The sequence below is a fragment of the Anas acuta genome, chromosome 5 (genome assembly GCF_963932015.1).
Source record: "Anas acuta chromosome 5, bAnaAcu1.1, whole genome shotgun sequence".
Classification (NCBI taxonomy): domain Eukaryota; kingdom Metazoa; phylum Chordata; class Aves; order Anseriformes; family Anatidae; genus Anas; species Anas acuta.
This window is the reverse complement of record NC_088983.1, coordinates 12445968-12469833: the sequence shown is the minus strand read 5'-3', so window position 1 is coordinate 12469833 and position 23866 is coordinate 12445968. Positions and strand designations below refer to the sequence as shown.

The following is a 23866-nucleotide window of genomic DNA, read 5'->3' as shown; positions in this document are numbered from 1 at the left end:
GAGAAAGATTTAGATATGAAAAACTAAGTCTTTTGGTGTCCTAGTTTTAAGGATCAGAATATTCAGAGATGGACTGCTTTGATCTGGCCACTTGCCTTGAAGTCTTTCTTCATTGGAGGTAAATCACAGAAAAGGAAGCAAAGGTATTGATTTGTAAGATTCAAAGTAGACAACACAGATGCAGAATTTCATGAAGAAAGGTAGAAAGAAAGGAAATTCAAATTATTCATATATTCCTTAGAATACTTCAAAATCTGTCTCACATCTTAAGATCCAACTTACAAGCTGCTAAAATATTCAGAATCCCGTGGCTGAGGATCCATTTCTGCATGTATCCAAGATTCTGTGGTATATGTCCTAAAAGAGGATCTCTACTTGGGAACTGTGATATTTTTGATTTGGAAAGCGGATTTGGGAACTTTTGTATTTGCTTTTATAGCACAAACTTTAGAGACTGATCATGTGCATTAATTACAAAATTGGAGCTAGTGCATGAGGCACATTATTTATTTACTCCTGAGCTCAGATGTGCTTTGAAGTGTTGATGACTCTTTCTTTCCCTGCTGCCCTCTGTTCTTGGCAGAGTGGCAGCAAAAGCAGCAGCAGAGGCTGCCTCATGCCAGAGCCATAGTGGGCAGATGAGGTGGGAGTCCCTACAGACAAAGGCAGCACGCTTGCGGAGTCCTTAAAGCACTGAACTGCTTGACAGCAGCACTCATGTCACCACCTTTGGTATCATGAAGAGCAGGCTCTGCTTGGGTTCCTTTTTTTTTTTTTTTTTTTTTTTCATGAGGGGGTGTCAGACTGAGCCCTTAATGGAGCGAACTGCCCTCTGCAGAGATGAAGAAGGTGCTTCTGCAGGTGCCTCCTGGACAGTTTCTCACCCGGTGTGTGAGCTTCCCTACACAGCAGCTTGGGACTGGGAGAGTGTCCTGAATCATCCAGTTTACTTGTCCCCTGTGATTTATGATTAAGTTTAGAATGATCAATGAGAGTATTCACTTCTTGCCATGTCATTTAGGTTGCAAATCCCCATGCTTTCCTTTCCCTGTCTCTATAACTAGCTGAAGATTTTGAGAACAAAAGGACTGAAAACATAAACTTCTGACATTTCTTGGAAGGAGAGCTCCTCAGATTCATCCTCAGAGTGCACTGAGTTCATAAAATAGAAGGGAGCTTGAAGGATCCAGCTCCACAGCATTGTGTCATCTAAAACTCTTTTTGGATCCAGCTTTAATTCCTTAAGAATTTATAACAGAATCTGAAGTACATATAAATGTAATATGTAAATTATATAGACTGCTTTTTTTTTTTTATATATATCTCATGCAACTTTTCAGTGTGGGAACTATTTACATACATTACCAAACTATTTAATATGCTTCTACTTCAACTTTTAAAAATGACTTTTTTCCACATACTAAAATATTATTGGTTGAAGATAGTTATTGATACCAAGAACATAGACTATCATTCTCTGTCCAAAAATGAGAAACTTTCTTGTCTACTAGGTGACGAGAGTTTACAAGGCTGCAGTGCAACAGACATTGGATATACTCTTTCTCACCGAAGGAAAAGAATTTCTCACAAGCACGGATGCAGTAAGCCGGGACTCAGCTGATCGTACCATTATTGCATGGGACTTCCAAAGTGCTGCCAAAATCTCAAATCAGATTTTTCATGTAAGATCAACAGCTATTATTGTTTGGGTCATGATATAGTATTTCATGCTTGTCAATAATGTAGAAAATAAAGCTGGAATGAGGGCTATTGACAAACTGAGTTTTATATTTGCATAGTAATAGCAACCTGATACATGCATATTGATATCTTGCATGGCATAATCAGAGAGGCAGATTTTACTTTTATCGATACAGATAGTGTTTCTCTCTGTAATCGGCCCAGACAAGATATTTAATGGACTAAATTGTCTAGAAAGGCTGACAGCTTCAAAGGAGATTACCAAGGAACTTAACAGATAATTCCAGCTCCCTGGATCTTTTCAGAAAACCCAAGTCTAATACCCTATGTAATATAATATGATTGAATTGTATACAGATGCCTGTTGGCTGGAATGAACAGTTCTCTACTGACAAGGACATGCAGTAGATGATCTAATGGGTTTGTTTCATGTTTAATTTCCACAATTATGTCTTTGTCTAATATTAGATCTTCTATCTTCCTGAATAGGCAATAGGGAAAAAAACAAAAACAAAAAACCACCGGTGAATAAATAAAGTACAGAACAGTCAGGTTTCAGTATCAAGGCTGTTTTTCAAACAACCAGCCTTTCCCTCCCTGTCCTCTTCCAAACAAACAAACAACAAAACCCCACGGCCTATCTTCTCTGGACTACTGTATCTCTGAACTGGACAATTTTCCCTCTTCTGCACTGAAAGTAAACAGAAAATGATAGTGATTTTGGTAAACCCTACTTCAGTTTTCTGAATGTCACATTTGAACCCTTCAAGGTGGGAGAGAACTTGTGGACTCAAACAGATTAGGTCCTGACAGGACTTCATCTATTGCTTATCTGCATTACCGAGTGAATAGTTGAGCTCCAAAATAACCCACTGCTACTGAACACCCAGCATAACAGCACAATGCTCCTGCAGATTGTGTGGTGCTATCTGATCCCTTCCTGTTAGACCCAGTTTTCCCTCCAGAAATACACAGTGCCCTGCCACAGAATGCACTCCTAACCAGGCATGGTGCGTAATGCAGTTTTGGTTTCTGTGCCCAGTTCTTTATGATAGCCAGATCCGCCTTACCAATTCGTCACTTCCAAACCATGTAACAAAATCAGTCTGATGCTCTTCCCACTCTGCTGCATAGTCCATCATGTCCAGTGGTTGCTGTCATGTCCTTTGTCTCCAGCCAAAGCTCATTGAATTTATGTTCAGGGGTTCAAAATCTAGCACCGTGTCTTTTGTTTAGACTGAAACTAGAAGAGGGGTTCTTTCATGATTGGTTTGGACCTAGCTGAAATCTACCAAAACAGGATAGATATTTGATTTAATATTTGACCTGGTGTAAGACTTTCAGTGCATTGTAATGAGTTATGTATATATACTTAACTATAATGAGTTATAAATATATATAACATACCATGGAGATGACTTTTAGTCCGTCTTTTATGGTCTTTCGAATACTTCAAAAAGTTAACTCGATTCATTTCAGCAAAACATTTGTTTCATGCAACAAAACTTTATTTAAAATTTTTTTCAGGAGCGTTACACTTGCCCCAGTCTGGCACTGCACCCAAGAGAGTCTGTGTTTGTTGCTCAGACAAATGGGAACTATATGGCATTGTTTTCTTCCCAGCGACCTTATCGAATCAACAAAAAGAAAAGATACGAAGGACATAAGGTATTCTTTTTCACCAGAATGATCATATCCAAGACTAGAAGCAAGACAGATAGAAAAGCAACTGTGCTTTTTAATAAGTCTGCTAATAGTGTTTGATGATAAATCAGTGATAGGTATTAATTACCTTCCTTTGCTTTCCCGTATGCTATTTTGAATCTCATACACTCTGAAGAAGATCATTTTTAGAAGACTTTGTGAATACCTAATAGCTTGATTAAATAAGTTTGTGTTATAGCTGTGTCTTAATAAACACCTGGAGAAGTCCTTAGTGCATATTTATTTAAAGATGCATTTTTTTTGGTACCATACTCATTTTCAGTATTACCACAATGAATTTCTCTAATCAGCAACAGGAGTTATGCTGTTACTATTTTTTTTTTTTTTTTTTTTTACAGGTGGAAGGATTTGCAGTGTGCTGTGAATTTTCTCCAGATGGAACACTTTTGGTGACAGGAAGTTCTGATGGCAACGTGTTTTTCTATAACTACCATACTGCTAGGATTATTCGCACTCTGTCTGCCCATAAAGAAGCTTGTGTGAGTGCAAAATTTCACCCAGTCTTGCCATCACTCCTTGCAACATGTGACTGGACTGGAGAAATCAAGATCTGGCAATAACAGGCAGAAAGACTTTTCAGAATTACTTCCCTCTTTGCCAAAGGTTTTGGTGTTTCAGAGCGAATAAACCATGATATGCAATAGGACATTATGTTGTGATGTGCTGTAGGAAGGGGAGAATGTCATCTTTACTTCTGTCTGCTAGACATATGCATTCCTAATGTAGTTAAGATGGTCTTTTTAGCTGTTGAGCTAAAAAGTGGTTTTCCTCTCTCCCTGGGCCTTGGTAAAACATTTCTGCCTCATGTCAGTGTTCTGGTGCCCATCTAACCCTACCCTGATGTGAGAAGCTAAACCTGAAGAAAATTATTGCTCTTTCTATGTAGCTTTTTACTGCAGCTTTCTTAAACCAGATTTTCATTAGTTTAGCCCCTGGTCACTAATGTGGTAGACAAGCAAAATAGTGTAGGTCAAGGCAAAACAGCTTCTACTTGCAAGAAAGGGGTGATCATAGGGCAGGTGGGACTGCCTCTTTTGGAAACAGGTAGGCGCTACCAGCTCAGCTTATTGTAAAATGCTTTCTGAGGGTTCTAGGGAAAGAACTTGGAGCTAATTTTGAAGCCAATGAATCTGTGTTCTCTACATTCCCATCTTTGAATTTTGAACATTTATGAATTTTTAACCTGAACTTATGACTGTATATAAACAAAACAAAACTAAACTATATGTAAATGTTTTTAATTAAAACAACCCAAAACATATTTATATATTTTTTTTTACACATGGTGTTTGTATTTCACTATTTCACTCTTATTCTTCACAAATAGAAAGTCTCTTAGACCATAACTGTATTTACATTCTCATGTATAACTTCATATATTCTTCTGATTTGTTCTGAATAACACAAATACAAAGTGAGTTTGTTTTTTTACACTATTTTTCACATGCTTAAACTGGATTAATTAAATTAAATTAAATTAAATTTAAATTAAATTAAACTGGATTTTTCAAGGAAAAAATTTCAGAAGTCTTGCAAAGAGCATGTTCCAACTAAGAAATGTGCAAAATGTGCTCCGTTGGTTTGTGGTCTGTGTTCCCTGTAGGTTATAGTAAGAAATAAGCTTGTACTAAAGCTATGGATCCAATTATCCTCTGATTTTCATATAGTTTGAAATCCATATAAAAATATTTTGACTGCATTATTTTAATAGCCTTATCAACAGCTATGATAGATTTTAACACAGGGTATTAGAGTTTAGTGATCCATGCGAGGTAGTGCAATTTTTTTTTGAGACTGTTCTCAATTTTTGCTTCCTTGTTTGGCAATAAGATATTTGACATAAGCCTGAATTTTGCATTTCTCCTCTAACGTACAAGCCAGCTGCACAGTGATTTGAGGGGTTACTGGTAATTAGAGCTGTGGTACTGGTGTTTATGGAATTCTTCTAGAACAACTTCATAAATTCAGAAGGAGTTCAGCTGAAAATGAAGTAGTAGATGCAGGTATTTGGGCAGAGTGAATCACGACTGCATGACATTACCTAGGAGAGTGGCTTTGTTTCCTTCTCTCCAGGTATTTCAATTCTAAAGATGCTCTTGCCATTTTAAAACTTCTGGCAATCAATTCTGCTAATGTGAAGGACGGGCAGCCAATGCAGCCATGTGATACATGCTATTATTCTCTACAATAGATTATCTTGGGCTGTGATATGGTTAAATACAGCAGAGAGAAATGCCTCTGAAATAAATATGAGCTCATGGTAGCCTACTTGATGACTGTTATATATCTGAATGAGCTCTCGGCACATTCAACTTCAGCTGAGAACACCTCTGGATGGAGTGAAGATCTTGAGATAGCAGCATTTGAAAATCACTGAGCGTATTGTACAGAAAAGTAACTTCATCTTGTAATTCCACCCATGTTGTTGCTTGTTTAATTTATGTCCTGAGGCATGATTCTAGTGTCTGGCATATATCCTTCCTGAAATTATCTTGCAAGTATAATTTTAGACCATTTATGGGGGGGGGGGGGGGGGAAAGAAGCTTAATTTTGATTAAAGGTAGTTGAGGAAAATAAAAGAAATTTGATACTGTATAATCTTAAAGAATATTAAAATTGGAATTGCATTTGTGTTAGATTTCCAAGATGGTTGGAGTTTTAATTACTTATGAGATCCAGCCAACAGTTTTATAATGCAATGAAATTATGTTCACAGCATTATCTTGTTAAAATCTCTTTCTAATATAAAACTGATTAAGACAAGAGACTGAAATTTAATCATTTGAAATATTTTAGCATAGTGGTGTCAATTAAGTTTTCATTATGATTCAAAGACAAATTCTTCCTTGTAATCTTATGTAATGAACTGTAATCAAAAAATATCCACATTGCTCCATCATTCTGCAATTACCAAATAATGTTTGGGCTGCAAACAAGGATCATTATGGTCAGATGAAGCTTTTAGAATGTAATGAATTGTTGGTTAATTAATTTTATTCATAAAATTGTAATCTAGAAATGTTTGAATCTTGCTTTAGGAGTAATTCTTCAAGCTTTATATAGAGCTTTCTAGGGCATTGTGTGTTAGAGCTAAGCTGGAGATCTTCACCATTTTGAAATGGTTAGGCTCTTTGCATAAACAAGCTGGGTTCATTTTAATCTATTTTGTACTGTATCAAAAAGTAATAATGCCATTCTCTACCACATTATTATTTGGTACTGAAGCGTTATTAATTTGGGGTGTCAGAGGATGCAAGCTATTCAACTGTGTCTTTATCTCAAAAACCTGCTAATTAGCAGACAGTTATTAGAATCATTGTGTTCACTCAGATGAAATACTGTTGGTGAGTCACTATATACCTCAACTATAGGCCTAATCACGAAAATAGGGTATGGCATTACAACGGGATGACTCTTTTTGTAAATTTTTATTCTTTCAGGCGAATTTTTAGCAATAAGACTATGGCAGAACAGAGCAAAATTAGAAGATCAAAAAATTGTGGGATCTCAAGTTTTCCACTATCCTAATATAAAGACTTGGACTGCATTCAACCAAAAATATTTGTTCTGCTTTTGCCTACTCTTAATTTTGAACAGTCCTTGCTCCTCCTAGACACTTCTTGCATCCTCACCATTTTATTTTCAGTTATTCTGTCTTCATTTCAGCACCTTATCTTAACTGAAATATACAACAGTCTATACACTTACACTATATTTGTCCTCTCATTGAGAAATCTCATTTTGCTGTGCTCTCTGACTTGTGGCTTTAAGGCTTTCATTCCAGCTGTCCTTAGAAAGGAAGCTAGAAATCTCAGGATACTGCACCTATGTTGATACTTTTCTGTTTTCCAGCTTTAATGAGGTTTCCTACTTCTGGAGAGTCTCCCCTCTCTTATCCTCTTCTGTCTGCTTCTGTCTGCTTCTCTTTCTGTCTTTGATTACAGATTACTTTGATTTACTGTCTTGGAGATTCCCTCTATTACAGCTGCACCTACAAGACGTACCCACTTAGTTTGTCAGGAGTGCACTTTTTGGAAAAAGAAAGCAAACAACATCTCCCAGTTGTTGCCACTTACAATGCTTTGGCTCACAGAACACACAAACTGCACTTTTGAATGAAACTGAGATGAGCTCCAAAAGCATGTTTAACATCTCACAGCTGCTGGAATGAGACTAGAGATGGTCCAAAGTACATTTGTGCCCCCCATGCCCCTAAATGCATGTAGTTAATATGCAGTGTTTTCAGAAGTAAATGAAGCAAGCTTACTCCTGTAGGGTTATACTGCTTGCTAATGTAAATAGCCAGCAGTTTGAAAGTTTTTGGAACAAAAACCAGCCACGTTTTTAGAAGCATTTGATGTCCAGTGGTAATAAAACTTTACAGTAAAGCCAGCTGACCATGTCCCAAACCTGATGGATTCCGCTGCAAGTGCGAATGGCTGAGTTAGGGCAGAGCACTCTAGTCCATAACAGGAATGATGGGTCCATAGATGGGTATATCTCTCCCTTTGCTGGCTTTATATAGAGCTTTAAAGGAATTAGGCTCATTCACCTCCCTTTGCCAGTCCCGTGGATATCGTTCTGCACAGGCTTATTTAGAAGCCTGTCTAAGAATACCTACATACTCTGTAGAAATGATAAAGTTTCATCCAAATGTAATCCAGGCTACATTTTCTCATTTTTGTATAAGTGCCTATTAAAATCAATCTAAATATTCTCACAGGAGCTCTTTGGAGTAGGTTGAAATTCACGGAGGTTGAAAATGCCTGAAGTGACAGTCCGGACAACTTCAGGTCAGATCCATTTGTCTCCAGTTTTCATCAGGCAGGGCCACAAAACTCAGGTAATGATTCTACTTCTGAGTAAGATTTATACCAGCTAGCTGTTGGAAGTGTGTCCTTAGAAGAGCAATTTGTGTAACTTGTACCTGAGCATACTGTCCCTGGTACAGACCTGGTTACCTTGAGAGATCAATTTTCTTGCATTCAGGTTGCTACTACTCTTTTACAACAAGCAGTGAAGAATTGCCTCACAATATCAGTTGGATTTATCTTCACCTGTGAACTGTGTTATTTTTCATGTTTCGCTGTATAACTACCTCCTTTGTTACTTTCCTATTGTGTGGTACAAGTAAATTGCAGAGTCCTTCTACCTCAAAGTGCGTAAGTAATGATCTAAGGTGAATATTCGCTAAAGAATTTCATATCTTATAAAACAAATAAGTTATTTTGATTGTTTTGTTTATCTTTCTTGTTCCCAAAGAGAATTTCTTATAAGTAAAGATAAAAGATGTGGCAGCCCCATCTAGTCTGGATAGTCAATTTGCAAATCTGTGCTATTTGTTTTAATACATGCAATTACTTGAAAGGCAATAACAATCTCAAATTGTGTACTGCTTTGAGTACAGAAAATGAAGGTGCTCTTATGCAATTAATATAAAGCATGTGGTCTGTGAATTTCAGATATGATGGACTAATTTTTTTTTCTTGTTACAGCCTCAAGCAGATAATATTTTGACCAGGTATCTGGGCAAAAACTGCTCAGTGAAATCTTAAATATATCCCATACCCCAAAACTCATAACTCATCCACAGATCAATCTTTCTTTTCCTTCCTTCCTTCCTTCCTTCCTTCCTTCCTTCCTTCCTTCCTTCCTTCCTTCCTTCCTTCCTTCCTTCCTTCCTTCCTTCCTTCCTTCCTAGATATTTTTAATTCTCTGATTTAACAAGGTTTTATGAGAGATTTTTGAATTCTTTTCCTACAAGACTGTAATGCCAGTAAGGGAAAAAGACACAGGGTTCCTTCTGCAAGTACGCACAAGGAAGGGACATTTCTGCTTGGATCACTGGTACTAATCTCAAGCTCTGTTAGTTTGTTTTTTTTTTCCTGCTTTTTAATGCCTTAAGAACTAAGTGGCTGTTAGTAAGCAGTCAGGTGAATCACATCCTAACGTAAAAAGATATGAGTCATTGCATAGCCTCCATAGGACGCATAGTATGCACAGATCTGAAAATATACAGAAATTCCTTTTTTTTTTTTTTTTTTATCTGATGCCATTTGTATATCACAGATTATAAAACAAAGATTAATACCAAACCCCTAAATCCTACAGTCTGACTCAATTCTGCAATGCTTTAAATAGTGCTTAAATAGAGCATGTGCTTGGCTTTCTTCAGAGGTGCACACCTACAGCGGGAGGAATGGGTGACGGCACACAGTAAGGAGCACAGCCTGTGGAAGCTTTGTAGAGTATTAGGAGATTAGAGGGAAAAGGAAGAATGTTCTTGGAGGATGAGTAGTAGTGTCAAGTGAAAGGTAGCATAAGACAAGATACGAGAAAGAGGAGATGAGAGCAGAGCAGAATGGATGGTAACTCATCCCAGAACATGAGGAGATGTGAAGAGCTTAATGCTATTTGCAGCTGGATATGCAGCACAGCTGTGACAGAGACCAGCCCATGAAAGTGAAGACAAATATGAGATGTGAATACATCAAGCTGGGAGGCCTGGGAAGACATTTAGATTTCATAGGTCGTGTCTGCTAGGGAAGGACCCGTTGTGTCCTTCACCAGGAGGGTGGCTGTTGAGGAAGCTTGAGCAGGCTGTGGTTGCGCAAGTTGAAGTCCATGAAGTCCATGCTGGGCAAGTGAACACCATGAATTAGGAGCTACTTGACCTTGGCCTCTCTATATTTCCATTCTTAACAAGGTCTCAAGCTGCTACAAATAGGGATAACTCTGTGGTCCTTTTAAGATCTTGCTGCATTCATGCTGTGAGTTTGCTAGAGCTGTGGAGCTGCAGCAGCCTGGTGACAGCCTCTGTCTAATTAATCTGCCTCTGCGCTGGTGTTGCTGCTCAGGCCCCGTTGCTTCAATAACCAGAATGGAGGGTTTTTCTTCAGCCCATACTGTACCTATCTGCAAAACACAATGTAAGTTTGCCATAAGTTTGGGGCTGTGCTTGAAGGACAGCCCTGCAGCTGCTTAGTTTCAATTAGTAAACTCTGTCTCTGCTATCACAGCCTGGTCTTGGCTGCTTTAACGTTAAGTGAATTGCTGAACTCACCTCAGGAGCTGTGTACTGCCTTGGGTAATTGGAGTTTTGAGAGCTTTATGGGGAAGGCAGCAGAGGCAAGCATTGCATCATTAAAGTAAAGACAATGCTTTTGGGATTCAAACTTCTGATATAATTTACATTAGAACCTCGGGTCTGTACTTCAGAAACTCAATTTTTAATAATCTTTTTATTAATGACATATATAATATTTTCCTTGTTTATTGAACATGCCAACCAAACTGCCACATTAATTATGCACCTTTAGGGATTTTTGCTGTTTGGTTTCTGAATGCACTTCAGAGAGAGGGAGGTTCAGAACTGACAAGGTCTGACAAGGTCTCTCTGAGGGAATCAGCATTTTCTCCTCTTACTTTTACAATTGCTTATGCTAAGATGAATGTTGTCTTTGGTTCAAATGAATTAAATGCCACTAGAATAACTGCAGATGTGTTCTTTTTAACAAAGTTAAAATGTGGCACAATGTAATTCTTGGTTTAAATTTTGACCAATTCTTTAGCATTAGTACAAAATTCTTGTCTTCAAATTGAGATGAGCTCATGCAAATACTCAACGTGCAAAGTGGCTTTCTGAATGGCATTTCGCCTGATGAAAAATCCTGCTTTCTTGTTCTAGTATGTGTGTTTGGTGGATTTGGGCCTAAGCACTGGAGAGAGAAACAAAATAAAGGTATAAGTAGTGGGTAGCACTGAGGGGACTTCCTTTTCTCTACCCTTCCCTTTTCAGTATACTCTAAAGAATGCTGAAGCGTTCCCTCAAGGAATACAGTCCTAAAATCCCCAGGATGTCGACCTTTGCAATATGTTTTAACATGCTTTTTACTTAGGTGTCTGTCAAGGGAGACCTTTGAATGAAATTGTATGCTTCACAATCTGCACCAAAATCTTACAACAGCAACTTTAATAGGTTTACAGTTGTACTTGATCTCAGAGGCATTTTCCAACCTAACAGATTCTACAGTTCTATGACTTTGTTCAAGTTAGGGGGCTTTTCTCAACATAGTTCTTCACCAAATTCCTCTAGCTTAATAAATTCCCATTAGTTTTTCATAAGTTATTACTGAACCCGGGACCTTCATTGAAGGTGGCAACTGTATGAAACAATACAAAAGAGTTTTGTAACAGAATGTGTCAGAGTAGAATTTTGGCAGTAATTTAAGTAAATTTTGGTGAAAATATCAATGGACTCTTCAAATGTTTTCTAGAGGGCTGTTATTTTTCTTCATATCATAAGGGCTCATCATTTGCTCCTGAAATTAATAGCTCTGTTTTTATTTTTAGCATTCATAATTAGACATTAATTTGCTCTCTGAATGCTTACGTTTCAAATTCTGCAATCATTCCCTTTTGAGTAAGTACTACTCTAAATCTCTCCGAGAAAAAATCATGACGATTAAGTATATTTGAAGTGTTACTACGTTATCTGGGCAATTTATTTTTATGTTCACGCAGGGCACAGTCCAATCCATGTTGAAGTCAGTCAGTCTGTCAGTCAGAGATGACTCAAGAGGAATTCCAATAAAGGCTTCCACACAACGTCATTGTGCAGGTCTAACCATTACAAACTCCTACACAGCTCTTTTTGCTTTTAAATATATCTTTTGCCATATATCTCAATATCTGAAGGATTGTTTTAAATTGCTCTGTTTTGCTGATTTTTTTCCTCTGTCTGCTTCTAATATTTCTCTGCTAGTCCTTAATGGCTACTCGGAAAAATAATGTTTGAATGTCTTATTTTTGAATGTTGGACGACTCTCAGGCATCAGTTTCATCTGGCCTCTAGAAAACATGCTAAACATGGTGGCAGTGGCTGTGTCTAGGAAGCTATTAAGTATGTATCAACACAACAGTGGCATCGTTAATCTTTCCATTTTGAATGTCATTTTTCATCAGCTAAATAATACAATGATTTGTCAAAAAGGCAAACATGAAGCAAATTATTTTCTGCTCATCCAAGTGTGGTGCCTGGTTTTCCAGAAACTGGTTTTCAGAATGGCCTTTCATTCAGGCAGCAATTTATAAACATCTAGTGTTATGAAATGTGCAACCAGTGAGATGATAAAGCTTGTTTCTCTTTAATATCTCTTTGACCTTATGAAGCATGTAGGACATATTATTCATGGTAGCCTGAACTTCTGTTTTCTTCTTGTAACACACTGTAAAGGTAAAAAGTTTACGTTTTATATATTATACTGGTCATAGAACAGAGGAGGTTCTGAAGTCCTGCTTGCAGAGGACCACTTCCCAGGAGGAGACATCAGGGTGAGAAGTGCATAATGTATTTGTGACTTCTCTCTGATTTCCTAAGGGAGCCCCAAATGTGGGATTTCATGTCATGTCCCTTGATCTTGAAGGATGTGTGTTAGAGTGGCGTTCTCTCAAGAGCAGACCCAGCTCTGTCTGAGCAAAGCATTGTGTCAGGAAGAGACAGGTCTTGCATGGCTCCTTGCCATCTGCAGAACCCTGCAAAGGGAAGGGGGAATTAGAGAAAGTGGGAAGATGCAGTTGCAATGATTTATGCTCCAGAAAGGCTGATGCCTTTGGGTGTTGAGCATTTACTTGCATCCTTATGCAGGTGAGGCACCCCTGTGACTGCCACAGGGGAGACAACCTCCACAGGTCTGGTGGAAGATATCCATAATGAAAAGCCTCTCCTGCTGTATATGTATAGGAGTTCTCAGTCTGTACTCTGGAAATTGCTCCTACAGGGTTTTTGAGGATGTGGTAGTGGATCATTTCAAAGGGTGTGCAAAACCCCATACTAAACATTTGGCACATGTTCACATGCAATTGCAGTGGTAAGTCTTGGTGTCACTGGCAATCCCCACTGGCAATATAGTCTGCAGGGTCCCAAAGTGTATGCACATGGTAAGGTATTCACTTACAGCACCTCTACCTGAGAGGTTGATCTTTAGACCCTCTAAGCCTGTGACAAAACTGTCCTTTTGCAGAAGTGCCGGGGAACAGAAGAAACATAGTATTTGAGGAAGGAAAGCAAACTGCTATGTACTTTTGTATTTTGGTAATATTTTTAGGATGAGTTTTGAATGCTTTCGTGGAATAAACAAAAAAAAAAATAGAACTGACAAGTTGTGTTGCACCTTAAGAGGAGAATAATCTGTAGATCCCAAACTCCAGGAAGCCAAGCACATCAAATTTCTGTCTGACATTGTGAAGTGTTTGCTCTGGGCTGCACGAGAACCACTCTGTAATGGACAACTGTCACAGGTAAGTCATCTGCAAGGAGAATGGTTCAGGAGAACAAGTTCCTCATCTTTCAAGGAATTATGCTGTTTAACCGCAACATTTGTTCCTCGCTGTAAAGGTATGGCACAGTTTTGCTTACTGATTGTATTCTATCTTTAAATTAGGCTTTTATTTGTGTGCTAGGGGCCTGTTGTGCATTTAATGTCTCTTTTGTGTCTGGGGTTGTAAATGTATATCTAGCTTTTACAATACAGATTTGTTTCTTGGGTTTCAGATTAAAGGCTCTTGCTATGTGGCTGAAAGTCATCTGAATTATTAATAGAAAGTTTTTAAGGTAAAAAAATTGTCATAATTTCATTATTAGGTATAATTCATGTAAGTTAGCAAGCATTATGGTAGAAAATATGTTCCTCTTAATCAGGGTGTGTGTATACATGCAAGGATAAATGAGTAGCCCAGCAAAAATCTCTGCTATTTTTCTGGGCAAACAATATAATACAGCAGTCAAATGGAAATTCATTTGTTAAATAAAATTCAGAGCAGGTTGCTGTAGCTACTGGGGGGCTATGCTGACAAGGATCAAGATGGGTAGTTTATCTGCAGTTTGTATTCTAATTTGCCTAAATTCCCAAATAATTCTAATGTGATTCAGATGTGTAAGGCAATTAAATGTGATGTTCCACAGCCAGATAGCACACTCTGTGCATCATCAGTATGTTTAAAATGAGTCCTAAATTCTGTATAAGATGTGGTGTGTGGGATGTCCCTAGAATGGCTAGAGGCATGAATTGAATGTGCTGTAAATAAACTATGGCATGAAAACTTTCACTAGTGCCAAGAGAGGAGAGAAAATGCTGACGAAAGTTGAAATTATAGCATTTGAATGCAGTGGGTAACTTCTGCTTGAAATACATAGGGCTGGAGCAGAGAAAAATTGATTAATTCAGCCAGCACAAGACAGAAAGAGAGAAGCATGATTTTGACACTACCATTAATTAGGAAAATTTTTGAGAGGGAAATCAAGTTATGCTATGTTTTCACATCTGTGTTTCCAAGGAGCTACTGCCTTTGTGTCCTCTCTGCAGATGTGGGTCTGCAACACAAAGAGACACAATAATTTTCGTGGGGTTGCCCTGTGAGACTGTGGGAAAATTTGGAATTGAATAATTCTATTAATTCACAGCTGATCATCTCTCCTCATTTACAGTCTCTATTGCTTGGATAACAGGCAGCAGGATCAGCATGATAATGGTAAATGTAATGGTAGCCTAGATCCTGAGGATCTGGGAGGTCCAAATATTTGGCTGCTGTTTTCTCCCTTGTTCTCTGGATGTGTCTCATTTTGTTGTGTTGTTTGTCACTATGCAGTCCAAGGCTAGGATTACATGTATACCCCAAGATATCAAATGTAAGCATGCCTTTTTTTCTCTTTTGTTCCTGTGATTTAACTTTTTTTTTTTTTTAAACTTTTTTGTTTCTTCAATGAGTTTTTTTTTTGTTGTTGTTCATTGTTTATAGCTGTGCAGTTCCTTGCACTATGCATGTCACAAATGTCAAAACCTGCTCAGACTGCCTATATTACCTTTATACCTGATGCAAAGGGCAAATGTTGCTGTGTGGGATACAACTAATGCTGCAGTATCTGTATAGCAATTGAGAGACTGAAAGGAATTATCCTAGACTTGTACAGGTGTAAATGCGATTGAAAGGCGTCTACCACCAGCCTCTGAAAGAGCCACTGGGAAAGAGGCTTTGCTTGTTGTCATCTGCCAGCAGTACTACTGTCATGTAAATAAACTATGGCATCCTTAAGACTTGGGCTTAAATAAACTTAATAAAGTTTATATATATTGTAATAAACAAGCTTAATAAACTAGGGCTTCTTCAAGACTTGCATGCTAGCCACCTGCTGGAGACAGGGAGTGTATGTAGTGTGCTTTGCAATAAATGGGGTGTCTCTGGAAAGTCTCTCAGATGATGGATGCTTCCTTCTTGCCTCGTTAATAGCTGCACATGTCCAATGAACTATCTGCACAGCTCTGCCTCTTTGTAGCTTTTTTTTTTTTTTTTTTTTTGAAAAGCTATTTCTTCTAGTGGGAAGCAGTATTCACTAAGCAGAATAATATTCAAAAGGCTCAAAGCAATCCATAAATATTGATGTTTAGCTAGTTTGGATGGCACTAATGGAAGAAGGGGCAGGTGAGTCAAGGTAGTTTGTGAAAATGCCTTTTTTTTTTAATAGATCTCTTGTATGGGTTGGTAAATAGTTTTGGCTTACAAGCAAGTACATATAAATTGAGGACTTAAGAAATGTGATACGTGCAATGTCAGTGCCTGTAGAAATATGAGGTGGAACCCAGTAATTTCTGAATATTGTATGCTGTTTGCTTCACTAAAGTAATGTCTCAGTGTAAGAGGGCTTTGTAAGGAGAAAGAACTAGGAAGAGAGAGGGATGGCTAGCAGTCATGGACTTTCTGCAGACCCTGGAGAGGTGTCAAAAGGTAGTGCCAGGTCCCCTGGCTCTAAGAGCTCTGGCCAAAGTCTGCCATATTTATTCTCAATCTCAGAGAAATAGAGGAAACTATTTGAACTTTGTCCAATACATGAAGTATGCATGTGTCTGTGGTAAGGTACCATAGCCCAGGGACTGGCCTATGAACAGGACATTTCAGATTTCACATTCTAAGTGATAAAAAGTAAAGGGTAAGAAAACATTATATTTGGTAAAGGTAGGCAGGTAATGTAATATGCATGGTCTATGCAATTACAATCAAGAGACTATCATGTCAAGTACTGTATAATCAAGTGGTGAGAGACAATCCGTCATTCATAACCATACATTATACAAATATAGAAAAATTATCCTAACTTTTCTTAGAAGTAAAGCACAAATGTTGGACAATAACTTTTTGGCAGGGACTGGGATTTGTGTGTGTATTTTCATGAATTGCAAGTTAGGTTATTCGAGTGGGAGCAATACTTTCTCTCTGAACAAAACAGAAATTTAAAACTCAAAACGGAATTGGCTTAGAAGTGAGAGACAAGTGGAGTTATGAGGATCTCAAGCAAGAAATCAAGTTTAATTGGTGCCGTCTGGAGTGCCAAAAAGCGCATTTCATCTTCATCATCAATAAGGCATGAAAGAAAAGTAAAAGACAGTCTAAATCTATTTTAAATAGAGTACTCGTTCACGTTCTTTTCAAAGTCTGACTTCAGTGGATTTGTTGTGTTTCCACACCTTGGCTTCCTGGGCTCTGAGGTCTCAGTAATGAGCTGTTTACCAACACCTGTTTCAATTAGATAATTTGTCTCATGGTTCTTCTGATTTAGTCTCTGGATTGTTTTTCTGCAATGACACAAGTCAGGTCATTGTAAGCAGGACTAACAGTTCTAGCTCCATATCACTGTAACTTGCACCACACAATCTTTGTCTCCTTAAAAAGAGAGAGAGAAAAAAAAGTCAAAATGAGAATGAAAGAAAATAGTATGTGTTTTCCCTGGGATTTTTTCATAATATACTCTGAAGATCATGGGAACACATTAGGTGTTGTGAGAGGAACGTCTTACTGCATTTTCATTGTGCTGACACATCAAGCTTTCTTGTCTTGCCTCTGTTCCCTTATCTGTCATGCACCTCAATAGGGAAACTCAAGGTGGTCCAAAACCATGAATTCTCACCTCAGTTACATATTTGTCTGGACAGCTCAGTTGTGTATGATCTATGAGCAAAATAAGAAAAAGAAAGTGCTTTATTGTGCATGAACACTAACATCTTAGAATTGATTTGGCATTTTAATTGTTTTGATGTACAGATTAATATTTGCATTTTCCTTCCAGCTTCAGGTCTAGTCTTCCTCACCTTCAGACTACTGTGGGCTTTGAAAGCACAGGTGAGTGGGCATAAATCAGAAACTATGATTTAGTTCTTGTGCTAAGACTGAGCTTGAGAAATCAAGCTTTCATTCTTCATTTCCCAATGTATAACATAAACAGTAGAAATTAGGCCAAGATTAAAATCAAATTAAACTTAAATAGTTACATCCTGAGAATCTTGCTGGGGTTAGCCATCTCATCCTACTGCAAGGCTTTGGGGATAAGAGCAGTTCCCTAAACTGTGGAACAAAAAGACTGAAGTGTTGAAGGTCAATTGAAGTAAATTGTCAAATTATAGTCAAGTGAATCGTAACCTCTGAATTTATCTCCCTGACAGAAATAATCCCACTAGAGTCAGTGCTCATTTCTCAGTTAGAGGTGCTGCTGCTGCTGTCCACATCTCACCAGGCTAGTGTCACAGTAAGGTCCCCCCAGTGAGAAGTCGCATGCTGTCTCTTTATTCAGTGCAAGGCTTCCTCCTCATACCATGCTGTACAACTGGTGTCCAGAATAAGAGGTTTTCTACTGTAGGAATGAAGGTAAGTGAGGGCTTGACTGGGAGCCCACTGAAATTCATAACCCATACGTACTGAAAATTCTTTTTATTCTTTTTATTCCTCCTCTGTTTCGAGGTGTCACATGTGAAGAACTGGACTGGGAAACAATGCTGACTGCCACTGATATTACAAATGCAATTAATCTGGGTCTTCACTTCTTCTAAATCGCAGAGCTGTCATTGCTCAGCTTGGTATAGTAAATATTGCTGTGGCTCGTGTGTGAACTCTGATTCAGAAATTACGATGAAAAAATCTAGATGGGTGGATAAATTTAAATATGAATTCATTAGAGCTGACTTCAAAAATAAGAATTTGTCTGAAGAATCACAGAGTATTAATGTATGTATATATCTGTGCTGAGCATGCTGCTGAGAAGGTATTTAACTCCCATTGAGGATCTTTTTCAGTGATTGCATCTTGTATCAGTTACAGTTTTGGCCCTTGCAGACAAAGACACTCCCTACTCTGGGATGTAATAATTTTCTGCAGGGATAATCTCTCCTCTTGGATGCTGGAGGGACCTTGTCACTTCCCACAGCTACAGGACATGAGTCCACAGGCAGCCCTGAGAAGCTCTCATTTGGCGGAAAGCAGAGTGCATTTCTCTGCAGCGTGGGTGCTGCAGAAGCCTGCAGGACCCCAGCTCAGGGTGCTCTAAATAGCTTTCCATATCCTGGAAGGAGTTTATCATGGTACAAAGCTGGGCTCTTTACAGTGGTGCCTTAAGCACCAAACTGGTGTCCAAACAGATATTGTGGGGTAAAAGGCTGTCCAGAGACAACTGAGGGCTGGTCACCGTCTGAGCCTACTGCCCACTTCTGTTGCAGATTGACACTTTATTCTGCGATCTCACTGGATCTCTGACCTGTATGGCTAGCTGAAATTTAACTCAATCTTTTCAAGGCTTTAGGGTCCCAGTGTTAGATGGCAGTAAAGGTGACATTAGGATCCCATTTCCCTTGTGATTTCTGGGAAGGGTGGAATTCTTATCTGTTCTTTTGTGATAATCAGGAGTTTGTAGTAGTTGGCTTTGTGTGTATTTGGGGATACTTTATAGGAGAAGTTGCTGTAAAAGTAGGAGTTTATAAAAAAAAGTCTTTATAAATTTGTAGGCATTTTAAAACCTAAATTGAAGTACTGTTTGTTAAAATTACTTTACTATGGGGACATGTCATTTTAACTATTATGGAACAAGTTAAATCTCAACATGAGTGTGTTTCCCATTCTGTAATTTGTCATTAAAATGATTAGTAGCTATTCATTGGAGACAACATATATACACTCAGCTACCATTGTAAAGGATTATGGTATATGACTCATATTAGGGAAATTCTCATGGCACATAGAAGATCTACAGATAATGGTATATCCTCTCCAATAACATAATATAGAACATTTTTTTCATCAGAGAACTTAAGTACACAGTCAAATAATCCTGAGGTTAAGTTTGTCCACACACATATATTCATTTAGAAAGCACATGTAGAGGAATTAGGATAGACTGAGAAGTGATAAATATGGCTTTGTAAGGTAGGCAGCCCTGGGATCTGATCTGAGGGTTATAAAAGGTCCTACAATGAAAGTGGAGAAGAATTGTGATACAAGCTTTCTTAAGAGGGAGAAGAAAAATAAAAGACATTTTTCTGCAGAGAGAAAACATTAAACGAGCAAGTGAGAAGGGCAAGACTGAACCTCACTGGATGTGCATCCATGGCACAAGCAGCAGAGACCTTTATTGCATGAGAATTCAAGTTATTCTGTTTAGCTTCAGCTGAACAAAAACACACAGTGACTAAGAACAGCTTTGCTAATACAGTGACAGGAAAATACAAAGGAAAGCTTTGAGAGAAGTAGAGGGGAGCTGGAATGAGTGATTATTAAGAGGCTATTAAGAATGACTGAATTGCTAAAGTTGTTTTATAACAATGAGGTTTTTAAAGAAGACATAGAGGAATGATTAGGAAAACAATGAATATCTTCCGATAATGTTGATGTAACACCATGCAGACAGGAATATATCAAGATTTAATGAATGCAGATCAACCTGTCTGGCTCATGGTCACCATTACACTGAGGACTGTTAAACCCTGGGCACTTTTGAAACTTAGTCCTTTTCTAAAAAGTTATGTAGATCTTTAAGGCTGGAAATTAAACTGCAATATGGGAATAGCAGGCTAAGAAAACTTGTTACTAAGGAGCCTCAGATCTATTGACTTCAGGAGGGACAATGGAGTCTGATAAACCTACAAGTGAAGCTGTAAAACTTGAGGACATAGGAATTGAAACCAGCGTTGCTCACCAGTGATGGAAGGAGGAGAATACAAATCAACTCAACAGTGGTTGTGTCCACCATGATTAAATTGAAAGCTTTTTGAGAACATCCATCATGCTACTATGTAAGTGCTGAAGAAACCACACCAGACACAGCAGTGAAGTACATGAAAAATCCTTGCCTTTCAAATGCACTGATTTCCAGGAGGCAAGTTCCCACTCCAGAAACATGGCCAGGAGAAGCCTTTCATAAGAAAGTCCAAAGTCTTTAAATTAGTACATTAAAATTAAACAAAGGGAAATTAATCTAAGTAGCTGTCTAATCATGCTCTGTGATAGATTTTGGGATGGAAATGCTTTTTAATTAAAAGTGCTGGAAGGAGAAAGAATTAACTTGATAAATTTTCTAGTTTGGGAGCAGAAGTTAGAAACTGTTGAATTGAAAACTACCTAGTTTGGGGTTTGCATGACTTAAACTTAAAAATTTCAGCTATTCGTAGAGTTCTAAAAAGTTTGAAAGGAAGTGATATGTGTTATTCAAATTTATTGAGACTTTGATTTTTTAAGCTCTAATTTGTGAGAAAAATATTTTCATATCTTAAAAATGTATTTGCTCTTCATGATATCATAATACTTCTGCAACATTTTTCCTAGTGAATTGCATGCTATTTCCTAGGTATCTTTTTGTATTCTTGTCTGTTTTGATATGTGATTTGGTATGCCTCACTCTGATCTTTCAGCCTCTGTTGTTTTTCTGTGATCAATGTTCTGTGTCATGTACACTTTGGTTTCACTTTTCATTCATTAATATGACATTTCTCATCTTCTGCTTCACTGCACTGTTGAGAACTTGTCACATATTTTCTTCACCCTTTCTGTCCTTACTCTTGGCAAATGAAATAGTTGATCAAAGCAAAAATCCCATTTTAGCTACCTACAAACCCTGCATACGGAATTCGACTACTTTGGTCATCACTTGGAAAAGTGAGGTTTTGTGGCAACATAAAGACACCTTGGCAGTATTATAATGTTTGAGAGGAAGTCAGGCTTTTATGTCCTTGGGAAAAGCAAGGCAAATTCTCAGACACTGGAATTGGGTCTGAGGCACTTGTCTTTGACTGAAAGTCTCTTGTTTTGTATTTCTGAAATCACCTGTCATTAAGTGAACATCACTTGCCATTAAGTGAACTTGTCATTAAGTGAACGTCACTTAACACTCTCCATTAACTGAAAGTGAAAAAGTGAAGTTCATAAAACCACACCTGCTTGAATGAAAAATGGAAGTAAAATGTTCTGAGAACAATGGTTTAGATGTTGCTCTCCATTGTAAATGTCCTGCAGAAAGTAAGTGCTCTGAGAAACACTGTGGCAGTCAGCTCCATCTCACTTGGACCAAAGAACATCTCCTTCTGAACAAGATGTTGATTTGCTCTCCCACCCTCTACTTTTTTTAACCAAGCTTAGTCTCCTAAAACTTCAGTGACTGTTAAAAGCATATTTAGACCAAATACTTTTTCTGGTGATACAAGAACCCTCCTAAAGCCACAAGGAACCATGGTGAGTGGAGAACTTTGTCTAGGGTGTCCAAGAAAATTCAGTAGCTAGTCTAAAATATCTCCAACTATATATTCCTGAAATCAAAGTCATAACAGGATTATTGGATGACCTTCTCTCAGTGTGAAAACTTAAGGTAAGCAAAAAAATAAAACACTACCACAAAGAAAATTGAAATCAACTGTGAAGACACCTTTCTAGCCTTAAACCTCAGGTCTCTGTGGTAGTCTGAAGAAATCAAAACAATACATGAAAAAAGGGAGAAAATCTCTTTTATAATATTTCAAAATTTCTTGTACAGAAAAGAAAAGAAAACAAACCTTGGTTAAGCCAGCAAACCTGAGAAAAAATGTGTGATTTATTATATTTTCTTAAGTTCATAGAAAATATGCAAACTTACTGACAGTTTTTCTGATTAAAGAGATTTGTTTTAAAAAATCAATACATTAAAGTTGAATAACTTTTCTAGATAATTTGATCAATTCAGTTGAAATTCTTTGCAGGGTTACATACTCTTCTGTAATGAAATTCAATACAGAAAAATGTTAAAGGGTTATAGGCTATTTTACAAAAAAAGCCCAGTACTAATTGGCTGAAAAGTCAGGTTTCAATCTCCATACTAGTGTACAAAAACTGAGAGTCAAGTGAAGCATAGAAGCAGACTTTGAAACTTCAGTAGAAGGAAAGAACATAATACAACAAGATATCGAATAATCAGTTCTATAATAGCTAAAAAACTTAATTTTGTATAATTGCCAAAATAGCAGTTTTGTGTCAAATAGTGAATGATATCATAATAGGATTGCTCTGATACTGTGTTCTAGTTCATAAATATCAGGATTTATTGTTCCATAGTGTACGTGTATATACTTTAAGGTGATACAAAACTTAATTTTTCACCTTTTGCATACAAATCTCTGTATTCATTGACAAAAGAAGTGAATATCTTGTTGTAGACTGCCTACATCTTATGTGCCCGAATAAGTCAACAGTAAGGTTTTTTTTTTTTTTTTCCTTGTCTGTTTTCTCTCAGTGAGGAAGGAGGAGATAAGGAGGAGATAGCAGATTTTCTGGGTCTCCAAGTATGTTTAGTGCAGGTCAGATTCTGCCATAGAACCAGTTTGCTTTTGGGAACTTTTTTTTTTTCTTTCTAGTGGACTTGGTGGAATTGTTTGTGACACAGCCTCCCACTAGCTGTACGTGTGGGAGCATAAAAGCACAAGGTGCGTAATAGTTTTTGTACTGAAGGCTCACTTTAGCCTTCTGTTGTGGCTTACCTGTGTGATATTATTAGCTACCATTGTTCTCCTGAGTGCTAGTACAGCTCTCTGAGGAACTGTAGGGATGGAATGCCAGATCTTCAAAACAGCACAGCAAGTACTTGCATGCATTAATAATCGTCAGATTTTTATATTATCCAAAAAGAATGTGAAGAACAGTATGAAAAGCAGTGGGAATTATCGATGCCAAATGCATTGAATGTGTGGCTTCACAATTTAAGATACTTATGTGGGAAGTAAGCAGTTCTATAGTCCCAGTTCACATTAACTTGCCAAGTGAAAATTTTCAGACATTTGATAGAAAATACATATTTTTTGAATATATAATGAATGATAGGTCATTATTTTAGCTTTATAGGAACTATTTTAGATTTCCACAGTGGTCTCAGTGATTTACTACCACATATTGCACTAAGGAAGGTCTTTCCCTATATATGAGCCTGTCAGAGACTGTATTTCAAGTATAGAAGTGCAAAAGTGTTCAATGAACATTAGTTAAAAGAATGATTTAGTATTTGCTGCTGTATTCTGCCTGTTAACAAGAAGCAATACTCAAGCCAGGAAGGAAATCCACAGGATTTTTCCCTTCTCTCTGTTTTTCTTCTCTTTTGCTCTCTCCCTTCTGC

General features: G+C 37.7%; 1 protein-coding gene across 4 annotated transcripts in view; it reads left to right on the top strand.

Moving 5' to 3' along the window:
- WDR25 (WD repeat domain 25) overlaps positions 1-5952 on the top strand; it is a 66810-nt gene extending 60858 nt beyond the window's left edge. For all 4 annotated transcript variants that reach the window (XM_068682762.1, XM_068682763.1, XM_068682764.1 and 1 more), the window contains 3 exons: positions 1512-1682; positions 3229-3369; positions 3765-5952. In XM_068682762.1, coding sequence (XP_068538863.1) covers positions 1512-1682; positions 3229-3369; positions 3765-3986 — 534 coding nt within the window. In that variant the 3' untranslated portion in view covers positions 3987-5952. The remainder of the gene's footprint in view (positions 1-1511; positions 1683-3228; positions 3370-3764) is intronic.
- The last annotated feature ends 17914 nt before the right edge of the window (positions 5953-23866 follow it).